The sequence below is a fragment of the Puntigrus tetrazona genome, chromosome 12 (genome assembly GCF_018831695.1).
Source record: "Puntigrus tetrazona isolate hp1 chromosome 12, ASM1883169v1, whole genome shotgun sequence".
In the NCBI taxonomy this organism is placed as follows: Eukaryota; Metazoa; Chordata; class Actinopteri; order Cypriniformes; family Cyprinidae; genus Puntigrus; species Puntigrus tetrazona.
Window position 1 is genome coordinate 11244593 of NC_056710.1, and position 22031 is coordinate 11266623.

General features: G+C 36.3%; 1 protein-coding gene across 1 annotated transcript in view; it reads left to right on the forward strand.

The window, feature by feature from the left end:
• Positions 1-22031, forward strand: part of prkcea (protein kinase C, epsilon a) — a 47305-nt gene that overhangs the window by 14406 nt on the left and 10868 nt on the right. The window contains exons 3-11 of the mRNA XM_043254116.1: positions 9971-10136; positions 10634-10668; positions 10793-10881; positions 11516-11645; positions 11728-11870; positions 12160-12259; positions 12753-12958; positions 13039-13212; positions 19582-19736. Of these exons, the coding sequence (XP_043110051.1) occupies positions 9971-10136; positions 10634-10668; positions 10793-10881; positions 11516-11645; positions 11728-11870; positions 12160-12259; positions 12753-12958; positions 13039-13212; positions 19582-19736 (1198 nt within the window). The remainder of the gene's footprint in view (positions 1-9970; positions 10137-10633; positions 10669-10792; positions 10882-11515; positions 11646-11727; positions 11871-12159; positions 12260-12752; positions 12959-13038; positions 13213-19581; positions 19737-22031) is intronic.

The window sequence follows — 22031 nt, forward strand, 5'->3', positions numbered from 1 at the left end:
CTTTCATATTGATCCAAAGTAGTCCGCTGCGTCTGACCTGCCTGGGTTGCGTGATTTGACACACACATGAAAATCCCAACAACAATAACAAAAAACAGATCTGGTCAGTATATAAGTACTGATGAGTGATATTTGCTTCCGGAAATGGTTCTAGCGCTGCATATTACAAATACTGTGCCACTCAGCATAGAACATGCAGCACGACCAATTGTGTTTAATTCACTGACTGAATGACTCTTGGACAGCATGACCAGTGAAATCCGAACACAAGGCTAATGACTCTTATGAGCCAGTTATAAACAAACCGCTCGAGCCAGTGAAGATTTACTCTTCAGAAAATGACTCTTGTGAACTGATACATTTAGTGAATCAAAAACAAACAGCTTGACTGGTGAAGTTTTCCTCTCAAGCAAATGACTCTTGCGAGCAGGTTCTTTTAGTGTATCAAAAACAAACAACTTGACAAGTGAAGTTACTCAAGTGTTCATTTTTTTAGGGAATCACAAAAGCCTGTGAATCAATTCATTTCTCAACCAATCGGAGTCGCACTGTTTTTACGTCTGACTTCATGATCCAGGCATTGTTGCTATTATGTTGTTGTTGAGACGATTGAGACCAGTGTAACGCACTGTAACCTTCTGTTTATTATTAGCACTGCAGTTACATCATCTGCCACTTTAAATACTTCAGCCCTTTAAGTAGAATTTATTCATTCTTGTTTTTATCGTTTTTCAGATGGTGACTTTTTTTTTTTTAAGATTCTGTCAGTAAAGTTTTTTCTGTGCTATTACAGTTGTGGTGTTGATAGTTAATGTAATTAGTAGGAATGCATCAAAATAAAATTAAATTCTAAGATCAAGTCAAACAAAATTAAACACTGGGCAAAATAAAGAACCGTTTTTCCCATTTACTTTTTTTTTTTTACTATTGCGTGCATTAAATAGCTAAAACTCGCTTTTTAAAGAAAAAAAAAATTTATTACAAAACAACAATTTAAAAGCAGATTTTTTAAATTAATTTAGCAGTAATTATACCAAAAAATTTAACTTGATATTAGTAAAATATCTTTAGGGCTATTTTTGTGAAACTCTTCTTGAATCAGGCATGCTGAAAAGAGACTTCTTTTAAAACATAAAAAATATTAAAGATCACAATTTGATCTTGTACTTTGAACCCTGGCACAGTTTGTGCATGCGGTTTATTTAACTGTTTAAGATGTTTGCGTCTTTCTCAGACTGTTTTAAATTTATTGCATGCCTCTATTTGATGCCGTCATGTCATTGTTTGTTTTTTTTTTTTGCTAATTTAGCTTTTTTTTTGCTATTTTCAGCCTTATGATTCTGGTTGCCAAACATTCGTTGTATCCCTATAATTAGTATGAATTGGCCTTAACATAAACTGTTGCATTGTCTGCGATGGCAACCATACCACCGATAGCAGGTGAGAGCAGTTTTTGGTACCTAGAGATGAGAGAGTGTTGTCATGTTTCAACAAACAGATCCAATCAATGAGTCTTACACACACAGACGAGAGACTCTCTTTAGATATGAAGGGCAGTTGAGTTATTTTCAGTGGCACCTCAAGCTACGCAGACCAGAATAGCTCAAGCACTGCGGTGTCCTTGCTTTCTGTAAAATTACCCATGTTCCTACCTTCCTGACCCAACGTCCCACTACGCTCTTTTGTGAGTTGAGCCCAATTCATAGCGCAAATTTTCATTGCCGTAAAGACGAAGAGTCTTCTGAACTGAGCAGTGCTGGTCACAGCTGTTTCATTCGGATAAATGAAATATATTTCTGTCTGTTCCCCTGCCTGAGTGTGTTTATATACACATAAATCCTGAGATATTGAAAAGAAAATGGGAGCAATAAAGTATCCTGTCTCCCACCTGCTTTGAGTAAGTTTGTCCCTTTTGCCGTTATCAGCTCACCGTTCTGATGAGAGGTGACAGACGCTGTGCTTCTATCTTTACCCTCCTCTATTTATAGTGATCCTCTCATCAGCCAAATGTATTCCTCCTTCCTCAGGCTTCTGACTCATCCCACTATTCAATACATTTAACCATATTAAAGGATAACCAGCACAGGTTGAAAAAAGGAATAAGCAGGAAGTGTGTGTGTGTGTGTGTGCCTACAGAGTGACAACGTTGTTTGTTAGGTGCAGCATGTCAGTTGTCCAGGATTTACTGTCTCAAAATAGCAGGTGGGACTGAGCCGTGGATTAACAGACAGACACACATACACAAAACAATGGCGGCATGTGATAGTTTAGATGCAAAAAAAAAAAAAAAAAAGAATATATATATATATATATATATATATATATATATATATATATATATATATATAAATGTGTGAATAGCCTGTTAAATGTGTGTATATATATATGTGTGTGTGTGTGTGTGTGTGTGTGTGTGTGTGTGTGTGTGTGTGTGTGTGGTAATGTTCATTACTACAGGATTCAGTGTAACATGATCGTTCCAGAATCATTCTAATATGCCGCTATTATTTGCGTTGAAACTGTTGTGTTGTGCAATATTTCTTTGTAACCTTTTTTTTGATTCTGTGAATAAATAGTTCAGCAACAGCATTTATTCAACATAGAACATTTTTATTATTATAGTCTTTATTAAGTCTTTATTATAACTTTTATCCATTATCCTTGCTCAATAAAATAATTTCTTTTGAAAAAAACCATTACTACTATAATCAAACTTTTGAATAGCAGTATTTATTGTAACACAACATTTGTGAAAAAAAAATTATCACAAGACCCAACAAATATTGCAGTTTGAGAAAATGATGATAAATCATCATATTAGAATAAATTCTGAAGGATTATGTGACACTGAAGATTTGTGTAATGATTCTGAAAATTACATGTTAAAATATGTTAAAATCAAAAATTGCTAAAGTGCAATAAGTTCTCACAAAAGGATAGCTTTTTGATCAAATAAATGCAGCCTTGATAAGCATGAGAAACTTTAAAAACATTTAAAGTTGCATCGACATCATGGGTTTGAGTCCCGGCTCACACTTTACGTCCTGTCAGCTATGATAAAATTAAAGGTAAAATGCCAAAAAACTAATAAATAAATATTTTTGAGCACCAAACTAGCGTAAACCAGTTTCATGTAACTCTGAGATCTGTTGAAATGTCAGCGGTCTGAAATAAAATACATTAAAACATATATTAAAAGAGAAAATTGTTATTTTAAATTGCAATACTATTTAGTAATATTTCACAGTATTACTGTTTTTACAGTATTTTATAGTCAAATAAATGCATCTTTTGTGAACATAAAAAATAATTTAATTCAGATTGCATTCAGCTTGTATTAGTGTCAGTGGCCGTCTAAATATCTAAATAAAATTTCGAAAAATGACTTACAAATGAATATCTAATAATGATGAATACATCCTATGTAAACTGATACCAATAAAAACATCAAATAAAATCTTCGATAACTGATATGCTGCCATATTTTCGGTAATATGTTCATATATTATTGTATATTCTGTATTAAATGCTATATAGTCCAAGGCTGTAAATGCTTTGAAACACTTATCAGGATTATACAGTTCCTGTACACACACATTACAGTAAAACACATTCACAGCAAAAAACAAATATTGCCACAGCTGTCCCTAACAAACCCCTTTAACCCCATTTATGTCCATCTTCTTTCTGATTGGTCATCCCCATCCACTTCCTGTTCATCCTACACTTGAACTTTCTCCCAGGGTTCACGTATTCACCGCTCAGCGAGTGTCAGCCTTTTACTGCTTATCATGCAAATGTATGCAGAGCTGCTAGGAGAGGTGGTATTGGCTATTTTTAGATTTTATATTTTCTCTCTCTCTCTCTGTCTCTCTCTTTTCCTTAATGAGTTTCTGTATTTGAAGCCGCAGTGCGCTAAATGTTCTCCGTCTATTCCGTTTTCCTCCAGGTTTTTTTCTCTTTCTCTTGTCAGCTTCCCTGCTCCTCCCTCTTTCCTAAAATCCAAATCTGTATGTTGAGCAGGGGATCGTTGCGTGTGTTTGTTCAGCGGGGCTGCCCGGGCACCGAGATGGTTTAGATTGCAGGGGGTTGCCATGGAAACGAGCCTGCGCGCTCACACTTATAGATGGATAGAGTGGGTGAGAGGTCTGAGAGCAGGAGAGAAAGAAAGAAAGGAAGATGGAGAAAAGGGTGAAAGAGTGGACGAGGTCAAAATCTGAACAGCGACGTTGACGTCGTGAAGAGAATTCCGATTCATTAGCGTTTAAATTCGGAAACACGCGTTTCTGAAGTGTATGCAATTTGTGATGTATCACGAGCGATGACATCTGTACTCTCAATGCTGGTGTTGGATTGATCTCAACGTATTTGCCTTCATGCGATTAGGGGCCCTCAAAGAAATAATCTGCACTCGTTTTTGTAATTTGGAAAGCAAGAGAGATAGTCATGTGACAGATGGCTAGTTAGATAACATCTCAGATCACTACGCTGCTGCGGCTTCATAATACGACTGTGATATCACCTGCCAAGCTCGACAGAGACATGACTGCTTGACAACATCCTTGTGACTCAACTACATGACTGAAGGAATCCGTCTTTCTTTCTTTCCTTGAAAGTAACTGTTCAAAATTTCGGGATTGGAGAGATTTTCTTACTATTCGATCAACTAATAATTAACAATTAATATGTTACAGGTTATTAAAATTTACATTTACTTTACAAAGTAATTTATTCAGGAGTTATTGCTTTAGTTTTCAGATATCATTCCAATATGCTGCTTTGGGACTTTTTTATTAAGGGTACATGAATAATGATGTACTAATCCTTAAATGAATACCTAATTAATTGCATACTGATTATGGAAGGCAATAATTAATTTTTAACTAACAAAGAGCTATCCTTAACTACGAATGGAGTCATACAGATTCATGGATGCATAACGGCTGTTTAATACATGTTTAATAGTATGTATTTTATTAACATGTATATAAGCTAAATCAAACTACCTCTTTAAGAAGGGGTACGAAATGCTGACTTTAAAATGAATTTTAATAATAATTATTAACATTAATAATAATTTGAGCTTTTAACATCTTCAGATAATTAAATTTAGGCATTAGTACATCATTATTCACATACCCATGTTGTAAAGTGCTACCATTATTCTTATATTTAATTACAAATTAATTTGTGCCGGGCAATGATTAATCACTATGAATCCTTGCAAAATAAAAGTGTGTTTGACAGCTGTGTATATTTACTATGCATATCATTTATATTATATAGAAATAGATTAAATATTAACATAATATTTTTTTCCTAAATATACACATGCACGTGTGTGCATTCAGATATATGCATAATAAATATACACAGTACATGCACATATATTAAAACTTTTAGTTTGAATGCGATTGCCAAGCACTAATATTAATGTAATTTAAAACATTATCCTGTTTTTTAATAAAAAGTTTCAAATGTTTTTTTATGTGAAACAGAAATTTGTATTATAAACGTATTTACTTCCACTTCAGAACAATTTAATACATCTTTTATCGATAAAAGCATAAATCTCCCCGTCTCCCAAAAAAAGTACTGACCTAAAACGCTCGATGTACTGTGTGCTGTGTTGCAGTTGATGTTTGTGAGAATTACACATGACTGAAGTCCTAAGCATTTCTTAGTGTAATTATTTAGCTGCTAACAGGCTATTCTATTCACAAAGAGTAGCTGCAAGTGCAGTAGCAGTACATTTCTTGCTGTCAGTTGTGCACTGAACTAAACAGAAATAATAGATTAACACACAATCTATTTATGAACGTACTTTATTTTCACTGTATATATATTTTTATGTAGCAGCATAAGCAAACTGCGCACACTTTATGTAACGTTACATTTACGAGCACAGTGCGAAACAGTGCTTTCTCTTCACTTAATCTGACCGAGTCCAGATGATTTCATAACAGATTATAGCTTTTGCAATTTGTGCCGATTAATTACGTATGCAGGCTACGTAAATGTGTTTAATGTAAATTAGATTTCACCGTGATTAATTTGTAATAACTCTGAATGGCCAAGATCTCGCTGAAAGAAAAAAAAGGGTATAAACAATTTCCACTCAGAAATTAATATTTGCAAATGAAAATAAATACTCAATCAGTTTTATTAGTATTAATATATTAATGTATTAATATATATATATTACATTACAGTGTGTGATGTAAGGCAGTTACCTTAATAACCTAAATAGCTAAATACCAGCATGCCACCAGCTGGACTCCAAATCATGACTAGATTTTACCAGCGTGTACCCGCAGGGTGCTATCAATCTCCAAACTTTTTCAATTTTACCTGGGATGATCTGTCAGTCACTGATCAACCTGAAGTTATGGAACCGACTGTCATCGGGCAATAATAGATTTGCAATCTCTCTCTTTCTATGCCTCTCTTTTTCTGATTGATGCCATTTTAATTGGTCCCATGCTGTGCTCTGGCTGGATTGGAGAGTGCTTGTGGGTGGCGTGTCTGGGGCTGAAGTGGCATCGGCGTGGGAGGAGGCTGCCCCGAGCTCCTCTTGGCTGTCTGACCGTGGGCGAACACAGCCGTTCGGTTCAAACTCTCATCAGCTCAGCCTTCTATAAGCCAATCAGGAGAACAGTGGACGAAATATACACAAACAAAAAAAGAGCAATCGTAAGAGGCGTAGAAGGATGAGTGTGTGCGTATAGAAGGGAGTGACCGTGGTTTGGTGAAGCGCACATGCAGTCGTCCCTGATCACCATGGACACAGTCACTAGGGAACGTGTTCATGCGTTCTCACCTGCTGCATGTCATCAGACTTGAATGAGATAGATAATGATTGTAAAAGTGTGAGTATGTGTACTGTACTCCTTTCTCTTTCTTTCTTTACATATTTCTTGACATTTAGCAATTACTGTAAAAGGACTGTCTGCATGATTTGATTAATTATGATTAATCACATCCAAAATAAAAGTTTACATAATGTTTATTTATCATATATAAAGAAATACCCACACATATATACAAATATATACAGTATATATTTAAAAAAATATTAAATGTATTTACATGTACATATTTATATTCATATAATTTAAACCATATACAAATAGTTTTTTTCTTAAATACATACATGCATGTGTGTATTTATATATACATATTACATGAACAAAAACTTTTATTTTGGAAGTGATTGTTTGACAGCACTAATTTTATTTTTATTTTAAGAACCTTAGATTTATATTTTATATATAATATATATATATATATATATATATATATATATATATATATATATATATATATATATATATATATATATATATATATATATATATATATATATTATATTAGCATATACATTTGTTAGCAGTAAATAGTATGGCATTAGCCACTTGCACCTCTCTGCACCTTATCTTTAGATTTTAGCCCCGACCATTGAAACCATCCTTATCTGCCAACTATTGTACAGATAACAATGTGTGTGTTTGTGCCTGGATTAATAACAAACCGAAACATAAACGAGATCCAGGAATCTCCATACAGAGCTTACTCAGAGTGCACAGCATATTTACTTTGACACAAGCAACAAAGTTGGCTTCAATGTGTCATACCCCCTTAAAGTTCTCTCATGTCAATATTTTTGTAATTATCAAAACTCCATACTGGAAAATCTTGGAAAGAACACATATTATCTGCGAAGACACACAGGCAAAAACATTGTACAGAACAAATAGAGTTTAAGTTAGCTTACTGCTAAGCTAACAGTGTGATGTGTTTTACTTACTTTGGAAGCATCCTAGGTGTATAATGATTCAGAGTTATATTAAATCTGAGTTATATTAAAAACTGTTTTTTAAACGGGAAGAGAGAGCAAAATCTTTTACTTTGTCTACAGTTTTGGCTGAATTTTTGCCTGCTAGATTGTTACTGTCTATGCTAGGTTTGCGTTCTCTGTAAAAGATAGGCTACTATAGATGTGCTAATAATGCCTTAACCTCACTTTACTGCCTTTATATTGGCCCTACGATGCCTTAAAATGCTGTCTAGTTGGTCAGATTTTAAAACAAAGCTATCAATTCAGGTTATTAAATATGGCGACTGCTCTGACTAGATCTATAAAGCGAATGCAGACAGGATGAACTCCTCTGGTGTCATGTCTTCCCCTGTCTGTGTGTATGTGCGTTGGTACTCTAAGGTGAACTGTGTTGTGCTGGGAGGTATAGGTGCGTTCTGGTTAAGCCCTGCTTTTTGAGCAGATGGATAATGTATTATGTAAGCACATCTATCCCACTAATGGCCCTTTTAGCTGCCACGCTGTTCTCCTGAGCAGCTGCCCGCTGCAGAAGACAGGATGCTCTGATATCAGACAACACACAGAGACACACAACTTGCCCTAGAAACACCCTGACATGAGACAGAACGCAGATACACACGCTCACCGAACGTCCCCCAGGAACCTCGCAGTGGTAATTGTACCGAGCCTAGTCGCTCTATGGGGGCTGCGTGCCACCCTACGGGGATCCTTAGCTGTAATCACACCTCTGCAGCAGCTCCCCTTACAGACAGCATTAAAATAATGCAGCCCACACATACGCTGCTGTATTGAAAGACAAGAAGTGTGGGAGGAGTTGGATGGCAAGTTTATTGGAGCAAAACAAGAGGGAGAAAGTTGTTAGAGTCTATACTCTCCTCTAAGAAAACCTCTCTCTCTCTCTCATTGACGGACATTATGGGCAATGCCACAACACACGTAGTGATGTGAACGCAATTTCACAGTTGTTTGTGTGATGAAGGAACACTGTCCCCCCGAAAGGCATCACCTGACTGCTGGAATGCATGGAGCCATGGTGGTGGGTCACATGGCTGGTCAGGTGGTCCTCGGTCCCGCCAGTTTCTCTTATGATCAACGCACAGCATACGCAATTACTGCAGCCCTCAAAGGGGGAAAGTAAAGGGGAAGAGTTGCTTGAGAATCAATGATGTGTTTGTTCACTCTCTCTGCTGGCTGGGTTGACGTTAGATCATGAGGCTTCTTGAGGACTGACCTGTTTGGAGTTTGTGACTGACCGAAGTCCTACTGTACGAGAGTGTGTGGATATGTGTTCACTGTAGAAAGTGTTTGTGTTGGCTGATATGCAACATATGTATATGTATCAGTCATTTTTGAGAGTGTGTCACTTGTGTATTTATGTATGTATGTATGTATGTATGTATGTATGTATGTGTATATATCAAGAGATTACTTAAATAGGACCTGCCTGACAAAGTAAAGTAGACCAAAAGATCCTCAATAGCTACACTTCATGTTGAGATCCAAAGAAATTCAGGGACGAACGAGAAAGAAATTAACTGAGATCTATCAGTCTTGATAAGGTTATAAGGCCATTTCTAAAGCGTAAAGACCACAGTGAGAGCCATTATCCATAAATGACGAAAAACATGGAACAGCGGTGAACCTTCCCAGGAGTGGCTGACTGACCAAAATTACCAAAAGAGCGCAGTGACGATTCATCCAATAGCCAATAAAGACCTCACAACAACATTCAAAAGAACTCAGTTAAGGTCTGTGTTCATGATTCCACCATAAGAAAGAGACTGGACGGAAATGGCCTTCATGGTGAAAACCGCTGTTGAGCAAAAAGAACATAAAGGCTCAACTAAGTTTTGCCAAAAAAACATCTTTATGACACCCAAGACCCTCGGGAAAATACTCTGTGGACTGACAAGAAAAGACTGTTTTGCCTTCATAATAAAAACTGCATGTTGTGTTTACTTGCGCTATCTTTGTTTAATATTTAAATGAGTTTCATGATCTGAAACATCAAAGTGTGACAAACATGCAACAAAATAAAAAAAAAACCACACACTTTTTTCTTACCACTGTATATATACTTTCAATATTTTATATATTAACATTTAAATATTTCAATGGCGTTTTACTCTGCAGCTGCATCATCCAATGAAAATGAAGAAAGAGTGTTCCGTGAGCGGATGCGTCCGCGCAAACGTCAGGGAGCGGTCCGGAGGCGCGTCCATCAGGTCAACGGTCACAAGTTCATGGCCACCTACCTGAGACAGCCCACTTACTGCTCCCACTGCAGAGATTTCATCTGGTAGGACCTGTCGTCCTTTATTTCATTCACAACAGCAACGTCAATCAAGTAATAAGATCCCTTTCAGACATATAAGTTATTTTCCAAGTGAATGTGTGATGACACCTGATGCTAATCACAAACACTCCTCTTGGTTCCAAGAAGAGATTTTGTAATGAATATTAATAATGAAAGCAAATTAGATCGACCGTTCTTTGTGCTTGTGCGGAGGGCCTAAAGGAATGCATTCATAAATTAGACAGATGCTTATTTTTATCTCTGCAAACAGTTCCTCCCTGTAGAGTAATAACTGTTAGGTCTAACTATTTGCATACCTGGTGAATAGTGCATCTGTGTGCCTCCACACAATGCAGCTTGTTGCCGTTGACACAATCAGCTATAGATGCAGTCAGTGTTTGTTGTAACGCAACCCGCCCCCTGCTGGTCAGAAACAGAACTGCAGAATCTTGCTGAATGCCAGAGTTGTCTAACACATTTATTTCACTCTGGTTCTGCAGGGGTGTATTGGGGAAACAGGGGTATCAGTGTCAGGGTGAGTAAGACTCTGCTTATGTACTATGATATGTATTTAACTATAATCCTCATTCGATGATAGATATATATATGTGCTTTTTTAATTATCATGAAACGTAAACTTGTTTCCCCAAATCTCTCAGTGTGCACCTGCGTGGTCCATAAGAGATGCCATGAACTCATTATAACAAAATGCGCTGGCTTGAAGAAACAAGAAGACACTCCTGAAGAGGTCAGTTCTAAATATATATGTTATGTTATCTTGATATATATGTTTGAGTTTGCATACTTGTATTAGTTTCTGTTGTATGCGACTACACATTATGACCTAATACATCTGCCAGTATGTTCAAAAATTTTACGACAGAAAATAATGTGAGAAATACGGACCTACTTTTTACAGCATGATATCAGCATCAGCAAATTTTTCAACGCTGCTTTTTCCTTTTTTGTCATTTTTACTTACACTTTTGTTAAAATGTAGTTATTTTAACTCTGGGACACCACACATAGTTAAACATAATAAGATAATGTGCCAACATTTTATATGTGTACTGTAGGAAGATCACGTGGACTTAAAATTAAATTTCAGAAAATGTAAAAGATATCAAATATTTATGCAGTTATTTGCCAAATCATCATTTTTTAAATTTACCATACATTAAGTTTTCGTTTTTTCCATCTACTATTTATTGTAAACTTTATATAAATGATCTAACAAACAAATACTTACAGTAACTAATAATTAATACAAATTTTTACACTTTTAGTTAACACTGAGCCTCATGCACCTAAAACTGCTAAAACCTGCAGTATTTCCTCATCATTGTGGGTACTGTGGCATGAATGATGTTTTGTTTTTACAGGTTGGCTCTCAGCGCTTCAGTGTAAACATTCCACACATGTTCAGCATTCATAATTACAAAGTCCCCACCTTCTGTGACCACTGCGGCTCCTTACTTTGGGGACTGATGCGGCAAGGCCTGCAGTGCAAAGGTCAGTTTCGTGAAGAATAACTTTGTTCAAGTACATGTTGCTAATGCCGTGTATTCATTTCTGTTTTCTCGCCTGTCTCCAGCATGTAAAATGAATGTCCATCGGCGCTGTGAAAGTAATGTAGCTCCTAGCTGTGGTGTCGATGCCAGAAAAATCGCTAAAGTGCTCTCTGATCTCGGGGTGACGCCAGATAAGATATCCAACAGCACCCAGCGCAGGAAAAAGGTGAGAGGTCTAAATATCTGAGGAATGTGGGGAGGCCGGATTGGACCTTGGGTTGATGTAATAATCTACAGCACACAAAAAAACTGAGTTACGAAATACTGTTGCTAGTATAACATGAGTAAAGCACATTATAATAGGGCACATTATAAGCGGGGGGGGTTAAGTATGATTGCTTTAAATAACGATGCTGTAAAATGAGGTCAGTGACAATGATGTAAAAGGATTAGGTGAGAAAGGCATTAAAATATTAAAAACATTAGCAATGATATTAAAAATGTTCTCTCTTTAGTTGACTCCAGGGCAGGACCCTCAGCAGCCCACGACAGAAGCCCCAACATCAGAGGAATCTGACCGATGCAAATCAGCTCCAACTTCACCTTGTGACCAAGGTACAAAACTACACACACTTTCACACTCGCTGCAATCATTGCTGCATATTTATAATATATTTGCACGCTTAGATCCTGTTTTCACAGACAGGCCTTAGCCTAAATCAGGATTAGGCCACAGTTCTGTCAGGCCATTTTATTTCTAAGTATGCCTTAGAAAAAATCTATATGTAAACCTATAAGATTTTCTTCTCATGTGGAACACAAGAGGAGAAATTTTGTAGACTGTGCTTGATCCTCTTTCAACTGTAATTTCAAATATATTCCTATTTCAATTAATTCTTCTCAGATTCACTTAGAAAAGGTGATTTTGTGCAAGAAACAGCATTTTTATAATGCAATTTCATTTCTTTTTTAATTTAATTTCTCCTTTTGCATTTTATGGAAGAAAGTAATACATTCATACAGGTTTAGATTGTGAGTAAATGGCAGAATTGCCATTTTTGAAAGAATTATTCCTTTAAGGCTAATGTTTATGTTTGTGTATTTATAGCGGAGCTCGCAGAACTGGAGAGCATCCGTAAGGCCCTTTCATTCGGCCAGGAGCACAAGTCTTCCTCCTCCTCCGCAAGCAGCGGCATTCAGAGCACAGCGACCGAGGGCCGGGAGAACGGAGATGTGAAGACAGTCCAGACGAAGAGGATGAGTCTCACCGACTTCTCTTTCATCAAAGTGCTGGGCAAAGGCAGCTTCGGCAAGGCAAGCGTTTTTAACGAATCTGTACTTTTCAGATTCGGTTTGTGAATCAACGTCTTCACCTTGCCCTTTCCGTCCCGTAGGTGATGCTGGCAGAGCTGAAAGGCACAGATGAAGTTTACGCCGTGAAAGTATTGAAGAAAGACGTCATCCTTCAAGATGATGATGTGGACTGCACTTTGACGGAGAAACGCATTCTAGCTCTGGCTAGAAAACATCCCTATCTGACCCAGCTGTTCTGCTGCTTCCAGACGAAGGTAAAGCAGCCGCTAAACCAATATCTGATTTCTCGCTAATCCAGACTCAAGGTTAAGCGCTGTAGATCTACCGTTTTGTCATTCCATTGCTTTCTTTCTACCCACGAAAAAAGATTGTCACACATTGTCCGCACATTATACGTGTATGAATTTATACCATCAAGTTCCAAAACTCATCTTCATGCATTGATTCATTATAGCTCTATGCAATAATTCAAGTTTTCTGAATCCATGCATTAACTGCATGTGAGTAAACTAGCAAAAAAAAAACCTATTAGAATAATATTTTCAATATTGCTTAGTCTACAATAAAGTTTAGTTAATGCATTAGATATCATGAATAACAATAAATGGATTTATTTGACAAGGCTACTGTTAATGTTTACAGACACTACCATTAAAAATGTCAAGTGCCCCTATTATAGTTCATATTTTGGTTTTGGGAGTCCCCAACAACAGGTAAATATGTATGCGAGGTAAAAAATACACTTCTATTTTCTCATAACATGCATTTATTTTTACCCTATTAATCATGTGTATGGTGTAAAAATCTCAGTGTTTTCTCATAATCCAGCAGATGGCAGAGCCACACACGACTTTATCAGGATTTCGCTGCTAATAACAGACGCTGTCCAAGAGGTGGCAGTGCGGTCTCTTTCTGATGGCTAATGTGTTTTTAGATCATGTGTGGTCATGTAATTTTAGGTGACAGTCTGTTTAGTTGTGTGGAACTGTATAAAAAGGTCAGTTGAAGTTATGAAACCTTTAGCAGTTCAAAGTGGTTTGGGATCCTAAAAAAAGGCCTGTTTTTATTTCTAAGTAAAAATACACCAGCCTGTGAATTAAAAACGGCTGAAATACGTCCAGTAAGTTAACTTCTTAGAATTTCGTTTAATCACCAGAGGGGTGCCCAAACTTCTGCACTCAACTGTATTTACAGATAGGGAAGCTGAGTTAGAGTGGTACTCGTTCTGTCAATGAGTTGTGCTCATTAAAGACTCTAACATCCTTTTCACCCACGCTTTTATCACTCTCATCTTCTGTCTCTTTTTCCCGTCCTTCTCTATTTTGCACTTTCACTTCTTTCCGTCTCTTGTTCAGCTTCCCCGCCCATGTCCCAGTTACACTCACAGTGATATCTTGTGTCCTCATTTCTCTTTTTTCCGCCCCCTCTCTATCTCCCCTTTTATTCTTATTTACCCACATCTGAGAACAGACACACACACACACAAACACACACACAGAGTACATTACAAGAGATGCAAAAACGAAGGGTTGGAGGCAGTAGTAGTGCTGGAAAGGGGCAGAAAAAAAAAAGGAAGACTTGATTTGGGGGGAAAGAGGAGTTGTGTACTCTTTTTGAACTGCTGCCTCTGGTTTTAATCAGCTTTGGGATCACAGCCATATTCTTATCAACTGTAATTACACTGCAGAAATGTAAATAACATTACACAACTGTTTCTGATGAGGCCTGTTGGGACCACGGGCATGCATGCTCCTGTAGATAGAAAATAGCCGAAAAGAAAGGGCCCTAAAGAAGGGCCATGAGCAGGATTATGGAACATGTGAAGTCTGAATGATTGCCTGGGAAGCATAGAGAGGGAGAAAGAAGGAGGGCCAGAGGGTTAGCTCGCGCTGGAGCCATTCACTAGGACTTTCAACCTGCAGATAAACAACAGTTAGTTGTTCGTCCAAAAAAAAGTACTTGTTCATCCAAAAAAAGCTCTTTTGTCATCTGCTCGCACTTATGTCACTTTATATATTTTAAGATACGTATTATACTGAAATGTTTTTTTTAATATAAGTAAGTTTCAATAATAAATAAAATAAAAATGAATTAAAGACTTCTGGCCTATTGGTCATGAATAAATTAAATAATACAATTATAATAATTGATAATAAATATAATAAAACAATAATAAAAAGACTAAATCTGATTGAAAAAAATAAAATAAAGAATTTAAATATACTGTTATTAATTCTAAATAAAGATCAACTATTTTAACATGGATTATTAAAATGTTTTTAAATACGCATTTATCATTCTAGCCTGTTGCTTGTAATGACTGCTATTACATTTTATGATTATATTAAAAACTAAAAATAACTCTATCTTTTTTATTATTAGTAAATACATATATTCTGTTCTGTTCTTTTCAATTCTATTCTAGTCCATTATATTAAATTATCTCTGTTATTGTTCATAGTCAAAATAAATCTTTATTATTAAAAATTAAAAACCTTTAATATAATGTATTCAACATCAATAAATGTTAATTTATTTCAAATGAACAAATGTTCTTTTTTTTTTTTTTTTTTTTTTTGAGTTAGAAAATTGGTTCTGTCCTGACTTGTCACAGGTTGGTTTGTTACAGTTACGCTCAGTCTGCTAGTGTGACAGGAGTGTGTTCTTCACTCCCAGCTGAGAACAGCCACAGATGAGGTCATTATCACAGCTCAGTACTGTAGCAGCCCAGAAGCCCTTGTGCGCTTTCCTCTGCTACTGTGGAGCCATCTAGACTCGTGTAAGTTCAGTGAACCTTTGCCCTAATGTTTTACTTTTCAGTGCAGTTGTAAATAATTACTGAGAAGAACATAGGCCAGAGATTTAGATTGCATCACATTCCTTTTCCTGAAGATCTCTTTCTTTAATATCTAATTTGTCTTTATTAGAGTATAATGAGAAGACATGCGCTTTCAGATCACTCTGTTTTCATGATTTGTTGTTTTCTTATATGTGAGGTTTTTGCCCTCTGACTCTGTATGAGGAGAACTCTCTCTATCCAAAAAGAAGGAAAATTTGATTTGAGTCTCATTTTCTCTCCCCTAAACCCCCCACCCCTTGCATGTCTCTAGTTCATTTCCCTCTTTCTTTTTCCAGAGTAGATTGATGAGTTGAATTTACTCTCAAAACTCTGAACAATATGGCAGTGCAGCCAAACCTAAGCTCAAATTTCTTCTATGCACAATAACATCTCTCCTTCTTTCATCATCCTTCTTTTGCTCTTTTTCATTTTTTTCTCTTTTTTTATCCCTATTGCTCTCCATGGCTGTGAATATATATGTTTTTTTGTTAAATGTGCACACAATTAAATGTCATTATAAAAACCTTTTCAGACATGGAAAGCTTGTTTTGAATGTCTAGATTTTTCTACAGCTGTCTTGCCTTAACCCTGAGACACAGTAAAGTACCAGAAACCTTTCTCTGAATGGGCGGAATAAAAAGAGGATTTAGAAAGATTTTTTTAAGTAAAGCTTTTACACTAAGGCTCAGTCTAAAGAGCAATTTAGAGTAAATTTACAGCCTCTCGTATCTTATTTTTACACACACACACACACACACACACACACACACACACACACACATACACACACACACATATATATATATATATATATATATATATATATATATATATATATATATATATTTTTTTTTTTTCAGGATTGTTTGATGAAAAAGTCATTTAGTGCCATGTTAAAGAAACACCTAAGAATATTCCCAGATTTGAGAGTATAGCCTATATGCAAATGTCAGCACCGTCAGTTTTATAGCAAAATACAAGCAATATGTCTTGCAAAGTGTTTTTCACACTCTTTAATGTAGCGCGACAGATCACTGTATGTAAATCAGACATCTTGCAGATTACAATATTCATTTCATAAAATTAGGCTATACTGTTTTTTTCATCCACTCATATTTCTCATATTCTCATAAAACTTTATTTTCAAAATATTTGAACTTTATTGTCATAGTATTCTCTGGTATTTTTTTTTTTTTTTTTTTGCAAAATGTTAAAGATCATTATTGTCACAGTTTAATGCACGGCTGCTGAATAACAATGATTAAGCATACTTATTTAGCTAAACGCTATTGCCACACAGTAAGTAGTAGCGCAGAACGTACAGTACAATTTTAATCCCACGGATTTGGTGAAGTTGTTGAGTTGTGAATGTCTACATCTATAGGCTTTCGCTAATGCAGATTACAGGTCTTATCGTGCTTGTGTGCTGTATGTCTGTTTTGTGTTTTCAGCGCCGGTTTGTCAGAAGCGTCCTGCACCTGCAGTCTTTAGAAAATAAGCCATTGAAAATGTCTTTCATAACATGTTATATAAGCATGGATGAGACTAAACAGACGTTTCCTTACACCACCCGTCTGTTATAGCATGATAGAAAACTGCCCAGCATAGTACACACACACACACACACACACACACACACACACTGTAATTCCAGATGTAATGATACACTGTACTTTTCTGAATTCATGACAGAAAGATTTCAGACGTCTTGTAAGCTAGCAAACACTGCAAAAAATGTTTTGTCTTGTTTGCTTTTTTTGATTGTTCCAAGCAAAAACTCACTTAATTTTTTTCCTAAAACAAGACTATCCTTTTTCTTGTCTACAAAATCCTTCTTTATTTAAGATTTTTTGATATTTTGGCTGGAAACTAGACAAAAACTCTTTTTTCGCAGTGAAAGCAGATGTAGTTTTGAGTAACGCCAACGGGGCAGTGCTGTGTCCGCTATCTTCCAATCAGAGCTGCTGTCTTGTGGTCCTACCCAAACGGAAGAAACTATTTGTTCATTTCTAATTAGGGGCAGGAAATGTTTGTTCATATTGGATTGGGTGGGCCTCCTTCAGATTTCTTGGCACATTTACACAAACTATTTAAGCATCCTGTTTAAATTCCTCCTATCTGAATACAGAACAAAGTACACAGAAGTGGGCTTTTGTATACTTGCATAAGGGAACTTTGTTCATCAGAAGTCTTAAAACAATTTTTGTCAGCCAGGGAAAGTGGAGTATGCCAGTGTGATATTTCTGGCAGCACTTCCATTACGTACACTGCGTTAAAGACCAACAAGACTTCGCAATTAACATCTATTAATATACCTATATCCTGATTCATTTAGTACCATTCAGTTGATTTTTCTGCATAATGCTTAATATTATTGCAAAAATAAAAAAGACCTTTCATACATAGGGTTTCGTTCAAATTCTTAAAGAGAGCTTATGGCATGCTGTGATATATGGTTTTACATTTTAAAGACTTTTTAAAGGTTAATGAGAATGATGTGTGCATCCCTTAATGCCTTGTCGAATGACAAGCTGCATGTTTGCAACAAACAAATGCATCCTTAAGGTCTTTTAACTGTAAACCATCGTATCCATAGTAACGCTTCTTCCAGTGAAAAGGTTCATCCCCTCTCACATCAAAATGCTTAATTTTTTACTTGTAACTGGGGCATTACCTGTGCAAATTTCTCCCTTAATTCTCCTAAAGATGACTTTTTCACTGATGAAAGCAAGATAACTCATATTTTAGCTGGAAGCAAAAGTGAAAAACATGTGAAAAACATCTTATTTCTGAATTTGTTTACAAACATGTAGCTTTGATTGATTGTTGAGTCGTGTGGATCATGTGTTTCCATCATGTGTTTGTACTCTCGTTCTGATGGCACCCATTCACCGCAGAGGATCCAAGTCATGCTAAATTTCTACAATGAAAAAACAAACACTAAGTGTGAGTAATGTTAAAATAGTAAATTGAAAAAAAAAGAGTTAAGGTAGTTGAGTCTGTAGTATTCATTTTTTGTTTTTTTTTTATAATCCTTTAACCTTTGCTGTGTGCTTTATTTGTGGGAGGATGAGAGACCAAACTGGAACCTTTTGGACCCATGAATCAGCGGTATTTCTGGTGTAAAAAATGGCCATGGCCCAACAAGAAGGTGGACCATTTTGATGTGGGGTTCTTTGATGCTGCAGGAATTGGAAATCAATGCATATCAGAGAATGCATTGCCTAATATGTAACAATTAAAATAGATATTTTAAAAAAATGTGTACTATGTACGGTTTATAGCCGGGTCAATGTTAAACCTTTTAACACCTTTTTTACACAAGGATTTTGTGTCGCTTTACTGATTTTTTTGTTGTTGTTGAATTGGGGCCTCTATAAAAGATCTCCACTTCCTGATCATAAGTGATGTGTATAAAGAACAATGGACTATGATAGGCTGTTTATACAGTTTTTATATTAATATGCCTTTTCCAAATTCATAAAATAGGAACACAAACATCCCAAACGTTGCTTTCTTATTTCCTGATTAGTTACAAGAAATGTTCCCTATGGTGTCAGGAAGTGTAATTAGAAAGTTAACCAAGTTAGCAAATTCGTCAGCTCTGTTGATTGTGTTGTCACGTGCAGTGCTGTTATCTGGACAAATGTAACATAAAACTACAAGAGGATTGACAGTGAAACTAAAGATGATTTTAAATCACGCTATTACTGGGTGTGGGGTCCGTTCTTTGAAAATCAACTCTGTCTTTTTGTCTTCTTTTTTATTCTTTCTGTTTCTCTAGGATCGGTTGTTCTTTGTTATGGAGTATGTGAACGGAGGAGACCTGATGTTTCAGATCCAGCGCTCACGGAAGTTTGATGAAGCTCGTTCCCGTTTCTACGCAGCTGAGGTCACATCTGCGCTTATGTTCCTGCATCAACACGGTGTCATCTACAGGTATACTCCCACAGTAAAAATCAACAGACAACGCCGTGTCGTTTTTATGAATTTTGAGTGATTCTTTTCATGTATTCATGTATTTTCAGTGGGACAGATAATATAGGGCAAGAAATTAATTGAACTGGGAAATGGAGTTATTATGGGGTTATTATTATTTGATTCAAAATAAACAAATACATATGCCACCCCGAAGCACAAAACCAGTCATAAGTAGCACAGGTATATTTGTAGTAATAGCCAACAATACACTGTATGAGTCAAAATCATCAATTTGTCTTTTCTGCAAAAAATCATTAGGATATTAAGTAAAGGTCAAGTTCCATAAAGATATTTTGTAACTTTCTTACCGTAAATATATCAAAACTTCATTTTAATTAGTAATATGCATTGCTAAGAACTTTATTCGGAGAGCTTTTTAAAATGAATATTTTTTTGCACCCTCATATTCTTGGCCAAATATTGTCCTATCCTAACATGCCATACATACATAAAATAACGTATTATTATATTTATAAGCTGGAACATGAAGGCCTAATTTAAACAAGCACAAAAGTCACTTGACCCTAAAAAAACATAAAATCACAATTTTTTTTCATTCCATTCCTATTATTACCTGTATATGATTGTCTCTGCATATACTGTAAGCTAGGATATGAACACCTACAGCTTTCAAAAAATTGGACACTTCACTAAAAGTCAGTGTGCAGTCACTATTGACTGTTTTTACATTCGTAAACTATATACATTCATAGTGGTATTGTCCACAATGTTGACAAAATTGGGAAAGTTTGATTTCATGGTACAGTTTTGGGCGACACTAACAGTGTACAAATTGCACACTTCAACTCTAAATACAAGCGCTAGTCACGCCATGAGACTGCAGTGTGACTTCAGCTCCCACAGATGAAGCCAGTCCCGGCCCGGCATCATGCTAACTGGCACTCAAAGACTTTAAATGCTTGTTTTTGTTCCAGCATTGAGGCAGATGCTAATCCTATTTGACCCGTGAGAGTTAGAAAAAGATCACGGCATTGTTAGTTGTAGCGTTTAGTATCAGCTTACCTCTCTCAGTGAGGTAAAGTCCTTATTCAGGCCAGAGCCGGTTTTCATGCTCCCCAGGCACAGCTTGAAGGTACAGTGTACACTGTGTGCTGACTGCAGCTCTGAGCTTCTGATACAGATTTAACAGAAGTCGAAAAGACGGAAAAATTGCGAAGGACTAATCTTTTTTTGACACACATGCACACTGCGTTCATGTAGCAGAAAAATACAGTTTAAGCAGTGAATACGGTGCGTTCACACTCGCTTCAGGTTCAGAAAGCGAACCGAATGGACAGAACAGTTTGAGAGTCACGCATGTTCATTAAAACGTTTGTCGATCCCAAACTGACTGTGTGAACACAGCCAAACACATTCATTCCTTTCCAGGTACAAACGTGTATCTCGCCGCGTTTCCGTTTCTTTATCATACAATCAGACTTACAAGCAAAAAGATATGCTGAAAGCTGAATACAGAGGCTGCAGTGGGTCACATGTCCTGAGAAAAGCACAAAAGCACTTTTCCTTATCCAAAGCTTGGTAGATACTGTAGTACATTCCTGCTGAGGCCTGCAAAGAAACAAGAGGTCAAACTTCACACGACCCTCCTATTTGAGGCAACCAGCTTTATCTTACCTGCTATCGTGTCAAAAGTGCTTGCCATTTCAATGTCCTGATGCTTATATTGATTCATTCTAGTCCAAAAAAGCGGTTTTGAGTTCATTGATGCAAGTGAACTGCCAATGCCCAGGTATTTCTGCAGGGTTTGAATTTTGTCTGTAGTAGTCATTTGAAGATAAATCCAATTAATTGCAGGAACGCCAATGTTATTCGTAAATTAATAACTATATTATTAGTTTGGCGCATGATTTAAAGATATGACGATCAAATGATTCCTTATTTGTTGTTTGTAATTTATTAGGTCTTGTAAATGTATAGATGGTTTTGCATGATAGATCTGGCCTCAGGGAAGAGCTGAGGAATGTAAGTTAAGATAGGATGTATTAGTGGATTACAGCACCTTTCTGATGAATGAGAAGCCTCCAGCAATACCAAACCCTCTCCACCTTTTCTCATTCTTTCGTGAGAAGTACAAATTAGGGAGGAAATCCTAAAAAATATATACTGTACACTTCTAATATGTTCAAGTACAGAATGTACGCTTCTAGTATATCAGATATCTGTGTGTGAAGTGTATTAGATTACTGTGTGTCAGGATGATGTTACACAAACTATTTTCTTTTCAAAAGTTTC